The 18,128-nt window shown below is 35.9% G+C and overlaps 3 protein-coding genes across 5 annotated transcripts; all 3 read right to left on the bottom strand.

The window, feature by feature from the left end:
* Positions 1-101: 101 nt before the first annotated feature.
* Positions 102-2,327, bottom strand: LOC137743701 (calcium uniporter protein 1, mitochondrial). The gene is made up of 2 exons (XM_068483633.2): positions 1,728-2,327; positions 102-779 (listed from the first exon to the last, which is right to left on the bottom strand). Exons 1-2 carry the CDS (start codon positions 2,181-2,183, stop codon positions 294-296), a joined length of 942 nt encoding a protein of 313 aa, XP_068339734.2. The 5' UTR covers positions 2,184-2,327; the 3' UTR covers positions 102-293.
* A 2,611-nt stretch (positions 2,328-4,938) lies between these two features.
* Positions 4,939-8,843, bottom strand: LOC137742343 (uncharacterized). 2 transcript variants are annotated; one of them, XM_068482188.2, is made up of 10 exons: positions 8,674-8,786; positions 8,484-8,544; positions 7,947-8,090; positions 7,125-7,213; positions 6,857-6,995; positions 6,113-6,187; positions 5,740-5,861; positions 5,583-5,658; positions 5,338-5,397; positions 4,939-5,240 (listed from the first exon to the last, which is right to left on the bottom strand). In XM_068482188.2, exons 3-10 carry the CDS (start codon positions 8,058-8,060, stop codon positions 5,103-5,105), a joined length of 813 nt encoding a protein of 270 aa, XP_068338289.1. In that variant the 5' UTR covers positions 8,061-8,090; positions 8,484-8,544; positions 8,674-8,786; the 3' UTR covers positions 4,939-5,102. The 2 variants fall into 2 exon arrangements, with proteins under 2 accessions (XP_068338289.1, XP_068338288.1); XM_068482187.2 differs by lacking the exon at positions 8,484-8,544 and having other exon boundaries at positions 8,674-8,843.
* Positions 8,844-10,392: 1,549 nt separating this feature from the next.
* Positions 10,393-13,156, bottom strand: LOC137741582 (CBS domain-containing protein CBSX3, mitochondrial). Of its 2 annotated transcripts, none has more exons than XM_068481276.2 (6): positions 13,022-13,156; positions 11,928-12,200; positions 11,745-11,826; positions 11,071-11,144; positions 10,869-10,929; positions 10,393-10,749 (listed from the first exon to the last, which is right to left on the bottom strand). In XM_068481276.2, exons 2-6 carry the CDS (start codon positions 12,189-12,191, stop codon positions 10,607-10,609), a joined length of 624 nt encoding a protein of 207 aa, XP_068337377.1. In that variant the 5' UTR covers positions 12,192-12,200; positions 13,022-13,156; the 3' UTR covers positions 10,393-10,606. The 2 variants fall into 2 exon arrangements, with proteins under 2 accessions (XP_068337377.1, XP_068337378.1); XM_068481277.2 differs by having other exon boundaries at positions 11,928-12,196; positions 13,022-13,134.
* Positions 13,157-18,128: the final 4,972 nt, after the last annotated feature.

Below are 18,128 nucleotides of genomic sequence, written 5' to 3'. Positions count from 1 at the left end.
GGGTTTTGATTCTTCGACGTTATGAAACCAAACCTCCAAAACTCATCCAGTACAAGTGGTCCGACCTCTATTAGAGATATTACTCTAGCAAAAGAGGAGAATTAGACAGCAGAAGCTCTGCATGAAATTAAGTATTTGTGACAAAATTTGAAAGGTAGGTCGGAAGCAACATGTTAAAATCAAAAATTTCTTGGCCCTACCTACATAAAACCAGGAGGGGCCAGATTGTAACAAAACAGAAGAGTCTGAGTTAACCTCCTGCATTTTCCCCACCCAGTATAAAATTGAAAGTGTTAATCTCTATGTAAAGCGTCATCGAGCTCTATTTCCAGGCCTACACGATTCTTAATTGAGGCACTGGCGTGTAGAGGTATGCCGCATTTTCTCTGGATTTCCTTGAACTTTTCGACATCAAAATTATGACGCTCGATCAGTTTCCTCTGCCTCCTGAGAAAGAGCCTCTTCATCAGATCTTGGTATGTCGGATCTCTTGATGTGATCAAGAAGTAGGCATAGCCTACGCCAATGCAAGCTGTTGTCGTGAAGTAGGCGAGTGGTTCCACTACGTCCCATGAGAAGTCCCAATATGTTAGCCTGAAAAAGAGCCCAAGCTGTGTCAGGACCACCCCAAGACCAGCCCAGAGAATGCGCCGGACCTGCTTATGTGCCAACACATCGATTTCTTCCTTCTTCTCCTGCAGCTTTTTTAACTCCGCCCACAAGGGGTCATCTTCTGGAGTCAGAGCAAGGGGTACTGCTTTTCGAACTAGCTCCACAACCTGGAAGTTACGAATGAGATGCAGCGGTATGAGTCAATGTAATGTAAGGCCTCTAAACAGATATATTGTGTTCAAGAAAGCTCTCGTAACCTGCTCAGATTCTTAATTCATATCCAATGCAGGAAGCACATATCATAACGGTAAAAAGAACTGGCAATGCCAGTACTCTTCCAAAATCTAGTCAAGAAAACAGGACAGATCCTATATTTGGTCAAATTCGAATCTCTGCACTAGACTTGAAAGATGAGATGTCTACACAATGATTATAACTACCAAGTATTAACATGAAAGCTCAAACAATCACATTCGCATTCACGAACGAAAAACAACAGAAGCTAAAAGCAACTAGATTCGGCCCCAAAAGAACTATCGAAATCCTATGCTGCGTTTGGATCAGTAGTTTTGGAAGAACTACGAACCTTCATCGCCATGTAAAATGTAAATACATAAAGCCTCAGCAAGGAGCCAAATAAGACAGGTTTATGGGATCTAACCAAATTCTGAAGCACAAGGAAAAACACAAAGGAACCTCCATGTAGTTGCCTAACAGGGTAGTAATTAACATGAAATCCCGGTGCATCTCTTCCCACAGATGGTAATTAATTACCGTTGAAACTTGCCAAAGTTCCATCTCTGAAGATAATTTCTAACTTAATTTCCTATCCCTTCAATTTGGAAGCCAAGAAAACAATGTGATCCCCAACAATGTACTTAACAATCCCGAGAAGTCAAGGGAAAAACAATAACAAATGGAGAGAGGGGCCATCCAGATAGGGCCGCAAAAAGGAAAAGGAGATAAACATGTCCCAGAAAAGGAGATAAACAGACCCTTTTGGCCATCCGTGTAAAGTAGAGTAGTTTAGAATATCGTCAAAACACGAAAGCAAAATTACATTCTGATGTAAGTTCAAAGGAACAATAAGAAGTTAAAGGGAGGAGGTTTCATACCCTATTAGGATGCAGGAGGACCTTGTCCCGGAACAGAAGGATGACGCCGGCCTCGTCGAGCACCCGAGCAAAAGCAGCAGCCTCTTCCGGCGATCTGGCAACCCCAATGCTCTGGCACGCCTCCAGAAGATCAGAATACGGTATTGCCTCTTTCTCCTCTGTCCCAAGCTTGGCCTTCAAAGCCTCCACATTCACCAGCCTCATCAGCCTCTTGGCCTCCGCAAACGATATCGTCTCTCCTCCTATGCTCAGCTCTGCTGCTCCTCCCACTCCGCCGCCAGAAGACGACATTCTCCTCTTCGGAATCAGCGCCAAAGACGAAGTTGCAGGAAAATTCAACAACCCACATTCTTGTTTAGCAAAACCCTTGAATCCAAAACATGGGTTGGGGCCATTGGGCTTCCCCACCCCCATTTGTCTCACCAACACAGCACTGCTCTTACACCATCTCCACATTCTGCCCAAACCTTCAAAATTTCCCACTCACCTCAACTGTCTGTGACTTACAGCTCCCCCGTTTCTTCACTCTCTCTCTCTCTCTCTCTCTCTCTCTCTCTCTCTCTCTATATATATATATATATATATAGTATAAGAACCCTATTTCCTATTGAAAACTTCTAAATTTACGCCTACCCACGAATCCTTTAGAGATTTGGAGAATTGGGTTTTGGGAAATGAGCGATTTGGAATCGAAAGGGGAAAGAAAGGAGCAAACTTTAAGCCATGGGAGGATCTGAGAAGAGGAAGAAAGAAAGTTGAATAAATAACAGGAGGCGGTAAAAACACTGCAGTTTTACAAGGCAAGGAAGCAAAAACGGCCCGCCAACTACGTTGGTTCATATGTTTCTCCCAACACAAAAAAAGGAGAGAGAAAAAAACTCAAAAATTGGTCTCCTTCTACGTTGGTTCAATTGTTTTCTTTCTCTATTGGTTCGTGTGGACATAATTATAGCGACGGGTCTCTCTCTCTCTAGGATTCAACGTTCCTATTCCGACTAATAAACCTCGTGGTCACCATGTCCTCACACGGCCACCACTATCCTCACACGCACAAGTCACACTGAAAAAGTGACTTTTGACTCACCCAAATCGATTTGGGAAATTTGGGAGTTAATTGAAGGAAGTGGGAGGTATTGAAAGTTGGAAGCTTTATCTTCATTGCCAAGAAGTTTCGTCCGTTCTTCTGGATTTTGGGTTTTTGGAGGTGGGTGGGAATTTAATTTTAGAATGACAATTTATAGTTACATGTATATCGTTACAGTAGCGTCATGCCGATAAAATAAAAATATACAAATAAAAATTTACACATTTTTATTTTTATTGGCACAGATGGAGACCTCATGAATGAAAGACATACAAGTCATTTTCATGCTTTTATTGCTTGCTTCTCTAATGCAGCCTTTGTAGGAAACTATCGTTTTCGTTTTCAATAGTTTATTTTTATTGCTAACTTTTTTTCCAAATTTGAAAAGGTCTTTATCCCAATATTCTCTTTTTCATAACCAAAAGAAAAAGGGGAAAGTAATACTGTATTACTACAGGTAGTCTTAATTCTAAAATATGGGTTAAAAAATGTTGAAAAAAGGCTGGTTTTCAAAATTTTCCTACCATGTTTTCAAAATCGGCATATCTGATGATTTGTATGGAGCTGTTAATTTTTCTTGAATTTTTTATTTTAGCCAATTATAACTTTTATAATTAGTCAATTTCTTTTTTGAACTTTAGTTTTAGTCTATAACCCATTGAACTTTTATAAATTGCCAATTTTCTCTCAAGTGCTAGATTTAAAAAAATTTCAACCAATTTTTCATCGGTCTTGATCAAAGAGACAATACATGACAACTGTATGAGGGCAAAAAGATAGAAAATTACATAGGAAAATTGGATAAATCTAACGTCAGGAAAGAAATTGGCTATTTACAAAAATTCTGAAAGTAATCAGCTATAATTAAAGGTAGGGGGGGTCAGAAATTGACTAGTTATAAAAGTTCAAGATGGTAACTAGCTAAAATTAAAATTTAGAGAGAAAATTGATAACTCTATATAAGTTCCGAGAACAAATTGACAAATACTTCTTCAAAATTTTCCTATAGCTAAAGCCTAAAGGGGACTCTTTCAGACCAAAAGACAAAAGCTAAGGGAATATATATTCCAATACAGTTAAAATATTTGAATTATTCTGATTCATAATTTCCGAGCATTTATAACACACGATCAAAAAGTGTGAATTTCACGTTATAATTTATAATTTAATATTTGAAAGAAAAAAAACAGTATAAATTAAGAATAGTTAATCTCACGCTCATCATTATTTCCCCATTTCCTAACTCCTGCTTTTTAATAAATTTCTTGATTAAAGCTACTAGCCACTTGCAAGCTGACTATCTTTGAATAGTCCATTTGCGTACACTGAAAAATCTTATCTACACAATTTTTATATTTTTTTTTTTTTTCAAATTGCGATATGCAAATATATGTGTGTGGATATATATATTATTTGATTGCAGTGGAGGTCTATTATTTGGATCACATTGTTTATAAAGGTAAGAGTTTTGTAGGTTTTATATATAGCATATTAGGCAACGGGAATCCGAATGCTCTTTGAACCTGGTGTAGGCTTGACATTTTTTTGCACGGCATGTTAATTCGATACGAAACAACACAAATATAATAGGTTTCAAGTTAATCGTTAGCATGTCGGGTTGTTATTGGTCACCAATGAAGAATCTGTTAACAAGTCAGATCGTTATTGAGTTATCCGTTAAGAACCGATAAGATATCGTTTGCCAGACCTAGACATTAGGCATGACAATGCATGACCTGTTAACCCCACACGAAATGACACAAATCCATTATTGAATCGGGTCGTTATCGGATCACCTTTTAAGAACTCGTTAAAATAACGAATATGACACGAACGACACAAACACGACAAACACAACCCGTTTGTCAAGCCTAACCTAGTGGACTTTGCTTTATGAATGAGTAAGAGGGTAGTTCTATAAAACGCATGCGTAATCCTAAATTAAACTAACATTTGACTAAAAAAACGAACAGAAAATGATTTATGCACGCCCTATCTATTTCTATCCATTGAGGTTTCTTGGAAGGAATGGTGTGTGAAAATCATTTTCATAATCAACGGATAACAATTTTGGCACAACTCACTCGTACGAGTTGAAGTTGGAAGAGACATAAAAGACTGCAAAACTTGCAAAACCACTGAACTTTGTGACAAATTTATGTACCAACAAGTTATCCACATCTAGTGATTGTTCTATTCGCCTTTCACGTTCAATCAAGAAACAAGGGAAGAAGACGTACGAGTAATGTATATTTGGGTAGGTCGAATTCCCGACCTGCGAGATAGAAGGATCAATGACTGTGTTTGGCCTTGGAAACAGTTTTGATCAAACCTTTGGTAATCTTCCAAAACCAAATGAGATTCATCATAGTCAACATTGGAGGCACAAGGAGCAAGCTGTAAAATCCTAAAGGGAAGATTGTCTTGACCTGAAACAACGCCGATATAATAAGTACCGAACTTTTCATGGGTTAGAATCGTAAGTTGTCAGTAAGAAACATGAATGAATATGAAGAACGAACTCACTTGATCAAAATGGATAAACATGTGGACGAAAAAGTAAATGAACAAAAGAATCCTTGCAGCCTGAATGAATTGGTGGAAGTAAATTGTTAGACATAACAAATTATGTTACTTGACGGAAATGAAGCAGATAAAATTAAACAGTAGTCCTACACCAGCGGCCATTGAAAGACGTAAGGCTCGTTATCGATGTATATATACACGTACACACACACATGAACCAACATATTGAGTTAGTTAGACATTACCAGCCACCCGAGGAACAATGCTACGCCATTGAAGACGTACAGGTTAGAGTTCTTCTTACCAGCAACATCCAAATACCTGAGTATGCAATCACATGAATCATCCAATGACGACAACCAAGAACAGGAGATTTAAGGGATTACTAAATGTTAAACTTACCATCTCATGTTTACGAAAGGAGTTGTGCTCTCAGAGAACAGAACCATTAGTATGTAAATCTGGCCTTTTCCGCTTATAAGGGAGAGAAAGATTGAGTACATAGACAGTCCATGATGCAAAACCTAAAGAAGATAAAACAGATGAACATCATCGTACCAGTTTATACAGACTTTGACTTGCATATGCAAACTTGAAGGGTACGATAACCAACCTCCAGAAATTATCAAAACACACTACTGATTCAATTATCCATTAAAATGCAACTTTCTTTTACCAAACTTCGCCAAGTTAATTTTAGAACCAAAATATATGGTTTAAGGTTTTAATAACTTATGTATATCGAACAGGCGATATCCTTCATCTATGTACTCACGTATTCCAGTCCACCCAAAGCAGGAAAATGCCAAAAGATCATTCCCAAGTCTGACAGAAAATATCCAATGGAGATCTGCAATAAGTACCCAATAAAATTAATTACAATAATAAGCGTCTACACCCAGAAAATTGAAAATTACAGTAGAGGGATTTGAAAGTCACTTATTGATTGAGGAAACTGTCATCGTGCATAGAAATGAACATGAAACATGAAGAATAGGAGATGCAGTTTTCGATACAAACTGAAAACTAGACTCAAACCAATCTTCCATTATCAGGTTCATCGTTGGTCCGATTGTATTTAGGTTTAACTTGGGTCAAACAACCTGACAGATATAATTGGCATAAGATGTTGATGTTCAGCTGCCTAACCCATGTGCAGCATGTAGGTATGCACTTGCGCATTTGCAAAAACATGCATATGCAGAGTGAAATGTAAAAAAATTCTGCATTAGTGAAACAATTTACAAGTTTTTTTGGGCCATTATAAGTTAATTTAGATCAAAGTAATAAATTCGGGTTAGAAAATGATGTGAAGGAAGCTTCACACAAGGAAGGTACGGGTAGACACAGAGACGCAGATGCAAAATTTAAGAGAAGCTATTCAGCTCATTGGTTTTGATCTACTACAACATATTTGACAGTCAATGAAACCAGCTGTATCAGAAGAGTAATTGACATGTTGCACCACAGTCGAATCAATTCAAAATTCATAAGCGAAGAGACATAAAATTTTGCTTACCCCCAATGTTGTATCTGAAATGGTAGATCTTCTACTCACGATTGGCTCATCACGATGATCCTCATGAAAAGTATCTGACAGCACTACAAGGTAAAAAGATGCAAATGCTACGGCAATAGCATGAACAGTTGAGAACCCCCTGTACACGAAAAGAAGAAAATAGAATTAATACTTGTCTTCTTGAAGAAAATCAAGAAACTCTTATAAAAAAAAAAATTAAAAAAAAAAAATCAAGAAACTCAGTATGTGGCATGCAGTAGATATTCACCGGTTGTTCCATTCAACTTTTTCTGCTTTGGTGAGTTTGTCATATCCCTCGACGCTAAGAAGGCTAATAAGCCGCGTTAATCTGTAAACCTTCAAAATCAAATTTTCATCAAGTTCAAAACTACCATAAAGAAAGAACTTAACTTTTCATAGTTCAGATAATTCATTTTGAGAAGTTCAGTTTTAGTGAGTAAAACATTATACGAAAATGCCAAAATTCAGATGAAAGTGAAAATTTGACAGGTAAAAAATGGAGAAAACGATTATAACACAGAATAGACCAAATTAACTACAACTTAACAAAAAGAATCTAGTTTTGGAGCAACCAACAGAGAACAACTGGTATTAATGTAACCTCTCTTAGAGCACTCACATAATCACATTAAGACTTTCTACCCAAAAGACTCATCCAAAACTTGTTTCATTTTCATTCTCCATACCAAATATTGAAACCTTAAACGGCTATTCAGGTCGACATTAAATGTAGTAAAGGTGCATGTTCTTGAACCATGATTTTTCCTTAAAGAAACGACACCAAAGTTTACTTGAAATGGCCAAAACAAAGACGCTAAGAAATACTCCCTGAAAAGCTCATTGAAGCGCTTTCTATATTCCAACAAAAGCCAAAATTGGGAAAGTGTTCCGAAAGCTACCAGTGCAAATGGATTTGAAGGGCAGTAATAGAAAAATTTAACCCCAAATATTAGTTTTCTTTTGACTACGGATGACATGTTTCAGCAACTCCCCCAACTATCAAGCAAAGTGGTTTCAAGAAAACTGAGTCCCATAACAAACAGCAACTAAATTAGAGATTGAAACTTACAATATTGCAGAGAATGATGCCAAAGAAGACAGATGCCAGCAAGTGAAATTCTTTCTCAGGTGCAAGATAGCCAGAGATGGATACTAAACCAAAGGGAAAAGAAAATCCCACCATACTTCTTCCTTGTTGGATTAAACGGTCACACTGTTCAAAAAATATATTCCAGATCAAACCCTGTTCCGCATACACAATAATGCAACCAGACTCCTTCTTCTTGATAACAAAGAAACCAATTTGACTCAAAAGCTTTCAAATTTCAAAAGATTGAACAAAAAGAAAATAGCCCTTTTGAAAACAGCTTACATTAACTCCAATTCCAAGTTTATAAGCGCTTCTGAAATCAGAAGCAAAGCAGAAGCAGATTTTCCTTATAAAGAAATCAAGAGTAAAGACCAGCCAGTCAACCAAATACCACAAAAACAACAAAAATGCAAGCAGGCTCCTGTTTCTTGATAGCAAAGAAACCAATTTGACAAAAAGCTGTCAACTTTCAAGAGATTCAACAAAAAGAGTAGAACCCTTTTGAAAACAACTTACGTTAACCCCAATTCCAAGTTAATAAGCGCTCTTTAGAACTCAGAAGCAGAAAAACCTTCTTCTGCTTTTTCCAGATAGAAATCAAGTGGAAGGACCAGCCAGTCAAACAAAGACCACAAAAAGAACAGTAAAGGCAGAAAATATATATAAAAAACCATATAATATTCATTGAGAAAGGATTAAAGGGTACCGGAGATTAGCTGAAGAGTCTTGAGTGCGGGCGGGGAAGAGCAAAGAGATGAGAAAATGGATATTGGATTTGGAATTTTATGCAATGTTTTCTACTTTTGAGCGCTTTCGTGGCCTGGTGGGTTTTGATTCTCAGAGCATAAAAAAATAAACAAAATTAATTAATTAATTAGTTAATATAAATAAAGTTAAAGACAAGAATAAATACTTTGGAATCTGTAGGCTAACTTTTATGCCCTTTCGTTGTCCACGTCCGAGCGAGCGAGCGAGATGACGCGTACTGACTTTTGAGTTTTGACGCTGTTGTATTATAATGTAGGGTCTAAAATAAGTATAGAGACTTCCCTCTCTTTTCTATATGTTTTCCTGATTTTTCTAATATTTTTATAAAAATATTGACCGTATTGAAGAAATTTCAAATATTAAGTTTATTACATTTATTAAAATAAAAAAAATAAAATCATTTTAGTTTATTATGACCTCGTTTGAAAATGTTTTTAAAATGATTGGCTTGGAAGAAGCATCATATATATTTTTTTTTCAAAAAGAACTTCAAGTGTTTTTTCAAGATCTACTTGGATTTCACTAAGAATTGATTTCGAAAACATTTTCACCAATAATGATTTAAGTCATTTTAAAAACACTTCCAAACGACTGTGTGAGATTATTGTTCTTCGTGTGCGTGATGTTTCCAAGTGAAGAGGAATACCGCTAGACTATAGTACTGAGTGCTACTGATTATTAAGTGTTCTTTATTGCATCAATATCTGAGCTAATTTTGATGGACCTAGCTTCTCTGTCCTTCCAGTTCCCTTACATTCTCATTCCCTCTTATTTTGTGCGATCACGGTTAAGCCACATCAATATTTTATATTAATTTTTTTTATAGAGATAATAAGACAAAAAACAATAATTATATAAAATGTTGACGTAGTTTAATCATGACCGTAAAAATAGAAAAGAATGAGAGTGTATGGAAAGCCAGGTCCAATTTTGGAGAAATTTTTACAAGTGACGGGAACACCATGACACATGGTGTTCCCTCACACATTAGGATTTGACATCTTGAATATTTTTCAATTTTATATTTCAATAAATATAAAAAACTAAATCCTAATGTGTGAAGGAACACCACGTGTCATGATGTTCCCGTCATTTGGAAAAATTTCTCCCAATTTTGATACCCTTCGTCACGTTGTCAACTTTTTTGTGTACCTTATAATAAATGTCTGCTATAGTACAATTTTCATTGTGGTTCAATTTTGTACGGGGCATTCGATGTACCGGTCAAATTTGAGTACTAGTTTCGATGACAATGTGTCGACCAACGTATTTTAAATTTGCTCTCTATTTTGAGATTTCCTTCAAAATTTCTAATACTTGGAAAAAAGTTGTAGGTGTGCTCATGTTTTAAATGCATGTTTCAAATTGTTTTGCGTTTTTGAGTTGGTGCTTTGTGTTACTCCAAGTAAGATGAGAATATGTTTGCGTTGCCAACTATGAATTGTAACGAAACCTACCCGACTCCTGAAATGGTAGACTGCCGTGACAAAGTCATCAGCTAATGAATCACACGATGGTGGCCAAGGACAGGATGAACTGTTGCGAAGCCACCGGCTGATCCTTTTTTCTTGTGAAATAAAAAAATTAGTACCATACTGACACGAACGTTTGAACGTGTGTGATACAAAACGCGCTACCATCTACCAGAGAGAGAGGATTTAAGCAAAAACTGAACGTACTCAGATTATTGTTAGGTACTTGACAGTCCCACAGGTTTGTAATTAGACAGTGATTGGAAGTACAGAACCAAACAACACCAACCGGAGATGCACAAACGAACACACAATTTATACAAGCACTGGGCTTATTTCTGTTTGTCATTCCGGCATGTCAACTAAAACAGCATCTCACGTCTTCGTCATCATCATTATCTAGTAACCACCTTGAATAAAAGCATTCAAGCGGTCTAGCTCCTCCCGGTGCTCGCTCACCACAGCACGAACCACGTCACCAATGGACACCATTCCAATCATTCCCCCGTTGTCTATTACTGGAATGTGCCTGATTCGGTTATCTACACATAGTACACACAAATTTCCAATTTAAAAAAGCTTCCTTGCATCGAAGGAAAATATAACGAAATGAAGGAGCATTCAGTTAGAAAATTCTGTTACAAGAAGCAGAAGATAATACCTGTCATAAGTTGCATTGCCCGCAAAACTTTGGTGTCCGGGGTGACAGTGATAAGCTTGTTCTGCAGTCACCGCATTTTAGCATTTTCGATCAGATGTTAAACATTCATGAAACTTCAACAATGTTAAGGGATGTAAATCCTAGTAAGATAGCAGAGAGTTTCCTGTAAAAGGAGGATGAAACTTTTAACAAGAAGTCATACCTCCTCAGTCATGATATCCCCAACCTTTGTTGACTTGGATGATCTTCCCTGAACTATGATCTTCCGGAGATAATCTGAAAATTATCCGCCAAACAGAAATACAATTAATTATGGAGAACCCAAAAGTACCATCCGACATTGTTACCATCACTCAACCGCCAAAATTCTAGTCACATTGAGGCCAACCAAAATAAAAATTGCTTTTGAGCAGTAATAGTTCTAAGCATATCACGTAATCAAAGTTATAAACAGTGATTATCCCTTCAAACTTTCCCAAATGTTTCCCAACTATCTGTGGTCACCAAATTTACCATTCTCTTTTTAGCTTATTGTTCAGAAACAAGTGCACGTATGAGCTCATTCATTCTGGGCGTGCCCGGTTCTTTTCTTCAACCTTTAACTTATGAATTCGTTCCTACTTTCAAGAGTTAGGCTCGATATCAAAGTGATCTATACCATTGTTTCCAAAAATAATTCTTGGAAAAATGATTATAGAACCTAAACAAGTCCCTAGGGCGCTGCTGAAACATTTGAAATTGAAATGCATAAATTTCAGACTAGAATATCCGTAAGGTCATACAAGATGGAAATCCAGCTCCCAGTACAAAGACCACTGGCATGATGATCTCAAACAAGCATGGCACGGTATATATCAGTAGATTACATAAGCCTACCTCTCTCTGTTATGATTCCTGCAAGAGAATTTTGCACTCCGGGTTTCACAACAACTAAGGCTCCAACATTGTGCTGGGTCATCTGCAAGGGAAAGATTAATTAGTTATGACTTAAATCCTTCATGCCAAAAATTGTCAAATCACTGCAAGAACACGAACTTCATAAAGCTCAACTATGCTTACCGACTTAACAGCATCATAAACAGAGTCATCGGTTGTGCACCAGAGCCAAGAACCATCAGCACCTTTACCTTTTCCTTTCAAGACATCTGCAATTCTGGTGCTTTCAAAACCATGCTCTTCGATGCTGGAACTGGCAGGCGTAGCAGACTCAAAGCGTGAAAATGCAACAGGCTGAAGCAGGGGATTCACAAGACGGATGTGTCTCAAAACTCCGTTTTTCACAACGCTCCCGTGTGATGTAAAAGCTTTAAGTGCTCCTTGCATTTTACCTGTCTGAAGATACAGGTTATATTCATATACAACATAACGTTAGTTTGCCTCAACGGATGAATGATTTCCGTCACAATGCATTACTCCTCAGCTTTGCATCCCTATACATCAAACACTTAGATCTCATACTGCAATGATACAACCAAAACTTCATGAACCAAAAGTTTAAGGAAAATTAAAATAAACTAAGGTAGTTTCTTGGAAGCCAAACACCCCAGCAATGTTATTGCGTCCAGCAACATATACCAAAATAAGCACTTTCCAAATCGATTAAGCACTTCAGAGTTTCAAGGGTGTGGTAGTCAATCTAAAGTCTAGAGTTCGATGAATCTGGTTAGAATAAAGCTTGACTTTTAAAAACAAATTTCTAAAAACTCCCATAAGCACTTAAAGCAATCAAGACTTCTTTTTCAAAAGAAAAACTTGACCAAGTCAAATATTCAATTTCCAAATTAATAAATGAATAAATCCCATGATAGAACTTTCCACTGAAAAATACCAGCTTGCAGTATAAAGTTCCCAACAGTTCAAATACACACACACAGACACCCACTACCTTTCCAACACTTCTCCGATGTGGGATTACAATAAGCAAAGAAACACTTGATCGATCTGATAAATTCACTAACTTTCAAACCCAGAATTTAATTTCCTTCAAAAAGTAGAAAAAATGGAAAGATACTTGAAATGATTTGATCTATCACTAAACGACAGAAATGATCAACCAATGATTTATTTCACCCATCGAAGTTACAGATAAGATTTGATAAGCTAGCAAAAGGTTGGAGGAGAAGAAGAAGGTGGTGCTAGAGAGAGAAAATTACCGGAGAGGAGAGACGCAGATGCAAATTTTCTTGGGCTTTCAGACAGAGATGGAGACCTGTAGCCTTGAGACCTAGTTTTTGACTTCTTATGCCACCTGAAGCTGCTCAGGCATTGAGTTCTCTAACGGCGTTTGTAATGGATAAAGTAAACCGTTAGGTCACGTTATCCACTTACCCTCTGACACGCGTCTGAAAAGGCGCGAATCTGAAGTCATCTAACGGTTGTTCTTTTTTCCGGGCTAAATTAACGGTTACCGTATTCATTTTAGAATTGCTTTTTTTTTTTTGTTCGACTTTTAACCAAAAAAAAAAAAATATATATATATATATAGCACTATTTCTCATATGATTTGAGAGTTTTTGTCCTCGCATATAATAAATATAACATGAGATTTAACGATTTTATTTATTTGTATATTGTGATTTTTTATGAATTCAGCTTTTAACCTTGAAGTTTGCTCATAGCTTTGCGAGTGATCTCTTTAAATCTAATTTGTAAAGACCATTAAAATCTAAATTTTTTCATGAATATATATTTGTAGTGTATTTTATTTTTTCAATAAATAAAATATTTTACCTCTTCTTAAAAAGCAAGAATATAGCATCAATTGTCAACGAGGGTTGGCTCAGTTGGTAAGGTCCCTTGCCTTGTGTGCCTCCCCTCCTTTGGCCCCCCTCCTAAAGGTTCGAGTTTGTTGTTGCAGCCCTCCTTGGTGCACGGTTTGTAAATTTCTACGTAAATTAATGTCAGTGACGGCTGGCAGATAGGTGTCATATGTAAACCCTTCCGATGGCGAGGTTGTGAATATGCCTTACGCTAGTGGTGAGAGTCACCAAACCCTCTAAACTTTCATTTATAAAAATAAAAATATAACATCAATTTTGAATTGGATTTTTTTTTTTTTTTTTTTGCACTTGTAATTTATGAAAAATTGCAAAGAAAAGAAATTGAGTGCAACTTACAATTATAAATGACATTGTAAAAGAAGCCATACTTTTTTACTTTTTAGTTAGAACTCGTTTGGAAATGTTTTTAAAATTACTAAAATTGTTTTTAGAGCAAATGGTGAAGCACTTGAAGTCGCTTTTATAAGAAATACAATTTATGTGTTTCTTCTAGTAAGCACTTTAAGTGTTTTTTCATGATTTACTTGCATTTAAACTAAAGATTGGTTCCAAAAATATTTACACTAAAAACGTTTTCTATCATTTTAAAAGTACTTTCAAACAAGCTCTTAATCTCGTTAGAATCAATCCATTGGTGATTTACTAATTTATATCCCACTTGTATATGTTGGCACAATGTTTTTTGCAATGATGAAATTTTCATCATAACTATATTCAAGGGGTTGAATTTAAGGTCATCATATTCGCGTCTATGATCCCATTTTTGAAGCCCTTTTATCGAGGGTATTTGGTTTTCAGTGCCTTTCAAGTTCTATGTATCTTGGTTAAGGCTCATTTGGCCTATTTTTATTGTACGAGCTGCTGGTTATTGGAAGGGATAATCTTCTATAATGTCTTGTTTACCTAACATAATTTGTTTTCAAGAGAGGAACAATCATAGACTGAAAAATTCTTATCAACTTGTTGCAGTGATTTTCAACTTAATTAAGTTCACTATTAGACTTCGGTTCATTAAAAATCATTCATTCTATCGCTAACGACTCTATTTCATGAGAGTAGAAAGCCCCCATTGGTAGTTAGTATGCTTGTTTCTTGCCCTCTTCTTGGGCTTGTTTTTGCCCTTTTTTTGTTGCGTTTATGTAATTGTGACAACATGTGCAACACCCTTAATTTATATGAATAAATTGTACAATGATATTTTTTAAATGTCAATAACAACATATGAAATGAAACTTTGTATTCGAATTAAAATTTCACACGCAAGATCCCAAAGATACCACCCATAACTTAATACCCTATGGTCGAGATCTTAAGCCCGGAAATCATGCACAAATGACTCAAATGTCAAACCTAGGACGTTGACCAAGTGTCAAAAATTTGACAATCCTACTCTCTTCTTTTTATTGCTAAAAACACTTTTAACATTATAGTTTATTGAATATTTACTTATTCTTTTACAGTTAATTATTCTTACATCACAGCAGAGATAGTTTTGAAAAAAAACACAATAATCCTAAATTTGTTGTGAATAATGTGGATGGCCCACATGAATAATTTGTTACTATTTATACACAGTATTTTCACTATTCATTTGTGAAAAATTTATAAAGTGAATAGTGTTCTATTTGCTTATAAAATGGATGAGAAATGAAGAAGAGGTTCACGAAAGAGATTGTGAAAGAAGAAAAAGGAAGAGAGAAAAGAGAAGAAGAGGAAGAGAGAAAAGAGAGGAAGAGGAGAGGAGATAATAGAGAGAGTTACTTTTGTACTCCTATTATTCTAATTTACAATGGAAGCACTACCGCTGTCACATCCTGGCTCGGGACGGATCACTTCCCGGGCCCTCTAGAGTTCCCAAAAACAAAACCGTGAGGGAATGGTAAGCCCAAAGCAGACAATATCGTGCTACGGTGGTGGAGCGGGCCCGGGAAGTGATCCGCCCCGGGCCGGGATGTGACAACCGCTGCCCCGAAGACATACTCCAGTCACACTGACTGTAGAGAAACCTCGTAAATTTTGTGTCTTATTTTATTTATTCTACTGCACACACTGTTGATTTTATAACAAAATTAATCCTTAATTATGTAATTTATCGTGACGTTTAACCAAACAGTATAATGAAATTTTAAATTTCGTTGTTGTTAGAAAATGGAATGAAATTGAACATTGATTATTTGACTAGTTTTCATTATCAATCAAACAATGGAATCGATTACTTTCCCATTCTCATTCAAATTTTTATTCCAACGACTAAACACACCACCTTTTATAGAATATGCCAGCTCATTGATGCATATATGGAGGTGCAACTATTCTCCTATATACCAAAAAAAGAAAAAGAAAAAAGCATCACTTTAAGTGTATATGTACGGGGCATAAAGTATCCCTCTACACGAGCATATAAACAACACGGATTATGATCTATAACATATGTTTAAGGAATTGAACAATGTTGCAGATCAACTAATCAAATAGAGCTATAAGTTGACCTTGGTTTGCATATTTTTGAGCTCCTTCCTCAATGACTTATGCAACATCTAACAAATGATCTTGTAAGTGCCCTTATGGGCTGCTCTATTGTTGTTAATGATATGACTTAGTTTGGTTTGGGGTGTCTTAGTTTGGTTTGGGGTGTCTTCACCTCCTCTGTTCACCAAAAATAATAATAAACACAAATTGGATGACGTATAACACATGTGGTTGTTGAGCTGGACCAATGTGCACTCTGATACCATAAAGAAGTTGAGATTCTACCATAAAACCAATTAGTAATATTGAAAGTGTTTCACCACCCATGTGAGACTTTGTCATTCACATTCTCCCAACGATTACATGCAACTCGCTTAAGCGTCTTGTATTGCGTGATTTTTCTACATAAATAACAACTTACCGGCTTTACAACAATATTTTTGTCTCTCTTGACATGGTCAAAGTCTTGAAAAAAATGCTATTAAGTTTCTCTCCTGTATCTTGCTGTCTTCATTGTCAAAGTGATTTGCACAAGACAAGCACACAACAAAATCCACATCCAATGAAACAAAAAGTGACTCAAATAATCCCTCACTGCCCACCACTTGATTAGACAGTCCACGAAAGAAGAGTCTAACTCTTCCGGCTGCGACGGTGATGGCAATGCCAAAATGTGGAATCTCAGAAAGACTTCACTTTACACAAATAACAAATGACACTTCAGAGTTCCGTATGTCAAATTCCCAACAAAAGTCATCTTGTTATTTCTTCGACAACCTAAGTGTTAAAGTTAATACCACGTTAAGAACTTGTTTAATTCTTTTTATATACTTATGCTGATCTAGATTGATCAATTTAAAAGCCATCATTGGAAGATCATCCTTTGAAGTTGGAAGGACGAACTTGTTATTTAACTGACCACATAAAAAGGAAATACAAAGGGGTCAAATTGATTAATGAATTCGATGAATTTTAAAAAGGATAGTGATATTCATACACCTATTTTTACCGTCCGTACATGCTTTTTAATTTTTTGTCATTGATCTTTTTCAATTCATTCGATTTCCACTGTTGAAAATTAAAAAGAGTGTGAGAAGTAATAAAGAGTGTGTGGATAACACTGCATATTTTTTTTGAACAAATGATATTATCTATACTGAGAGGTTGTGGGAGTCTGTTAAGCTTCACAAGGAGCTAGCAATAATGTGGTTCAAATTCGCATTTGGTGACAACTGCACCTAAAACATCTCACTTACAAATGTAGAAAATAACACTAAACCATAATACTAAATGACTACTATTTTTCATTTTTTATTCATATTTGCCGTCGGGCTAATAACACTTCGGTGTATTTCTCGTGCATGTCACACGATACAACCGATTATTAAATGTTGTGCAATGGACCAATTGGAGTAGATGAGCTATTTATACAAGAAAACTTTAATTTATTTCCTTCGTATTTTATTCTTCCCAAAGGTGGAAATTAAGGGAATGGAAAAATACTCTATATTTTAGCACAAATTAAAGAAAGAAACCACAACAACATTAAAATAAAATAAAAAAAATCCTTATCTAACTAAGTGTGATAGGTTATATGAATTCTAAAATATCAGCCGCTTGATATTGCGTCATGTCTTTTATTAGCTTCAAATATTTCATGTCTTATCTTAGAGTCTCTTTTTAAGTCTTCCTAAATTCTCCTCTACTCATTTTTCTCTGAAAGTTTGTCTTATGATCAAAACATAGGTTGATTTCAATTCACATATTTAAACCTTTTAACTAATTTTCTCCCGTATTATCTTGAATTATGACTATTCCTGCTTTAGCTCAAATATTTTAAGAAACCACTGAATTAAAATAGAAAGAAGGTGGATGAAGATTGAAGGTCAACAAATTCTTGCAAATGGGTCATTGTTGTGTACAATTGTCATGAATCTTTTTTAATTATTTAATTTTAATTAATTTATTATTAGCATTAATATTATTATCTGTTTTAATTTATTTAAAATTT

Source organism: Pyrus communis, chromosome 11, assembly GCF_041283825.1.
Source record: "Pyrus communis isolate YQ-2024b chromosome 11, ASM4128382v1, whole genome shotgun sequence".
Classification (NCBI taxonomy): domain Eukaryota; kingdom Viridiplantae; phylum Streptophyta; class Magnoliopsida; order Rosales; family Rosaceae; genus Pyrus; species Pyrus communis.
Note: the sequence above shows the minus strand (reverse complement) of the source record. Positions and strands in the feature narration are given on the sequence as shown.

Bases quoted from the DNA above. Each gene is read 5' to 3' on its own strand.
- LOC137743701 (XM_068483633.2), bottom strand. From the start codon at position 2,183: ATGTGGAGATGGTGTAAGAGCAGTGCTGTGTTGGTGAGACAAATGGGG. The intron at 780-1,727 runs GTATGAAACCTC...CGTAACTTCCAG, and splicing joins TCCTCCTGCATCCTAATAGG to GTTGTGGAGCTAGTTCGAAA.
- LOC137742343 (XM_068482187.2), bottom strand. From the start codon at position 8,060: ATGGTGGGATTTTCTTTTCCCTTTGGTTTAGTATCCATCTCTGGCTAT. The intron at 7,214-7,946 runs GTAAGTTTCAAT...TTGATTTTGAAG, and splicing joins GCATCATTCTCTGCAATATT to GTTTACAGATTAACGCGGCT. The intron at 5,659-5,739 runs GTAAGTTTAACA...TTGCATACTCAG, and splicing joins CCTTTCGTAAACATGAGATG to GTATTTGGATGTTGCTGGTA.
- LOC137741582 (XM_068481276.2), bottom strand. From the start codon at position 12,191: ATGCAAGGAGCACTTAAAGCTTTTACATCACACGGGAGCGTTGTGAAA. The intron at 11,827-11,927 runs GTAAGCATAGTT...TTTCCCTTGCAG, and splicing joins TTTATGATGCTGTTAAGTCG to ATGACCCAGCACAATGTTGG. The intron at 10,750-10,868 runs GTATTATCTTCT...TACTATGTGTAG, and splicing joins GGCAATGCAACTTATGACAG to ATAACCGAATCAGGCACATT.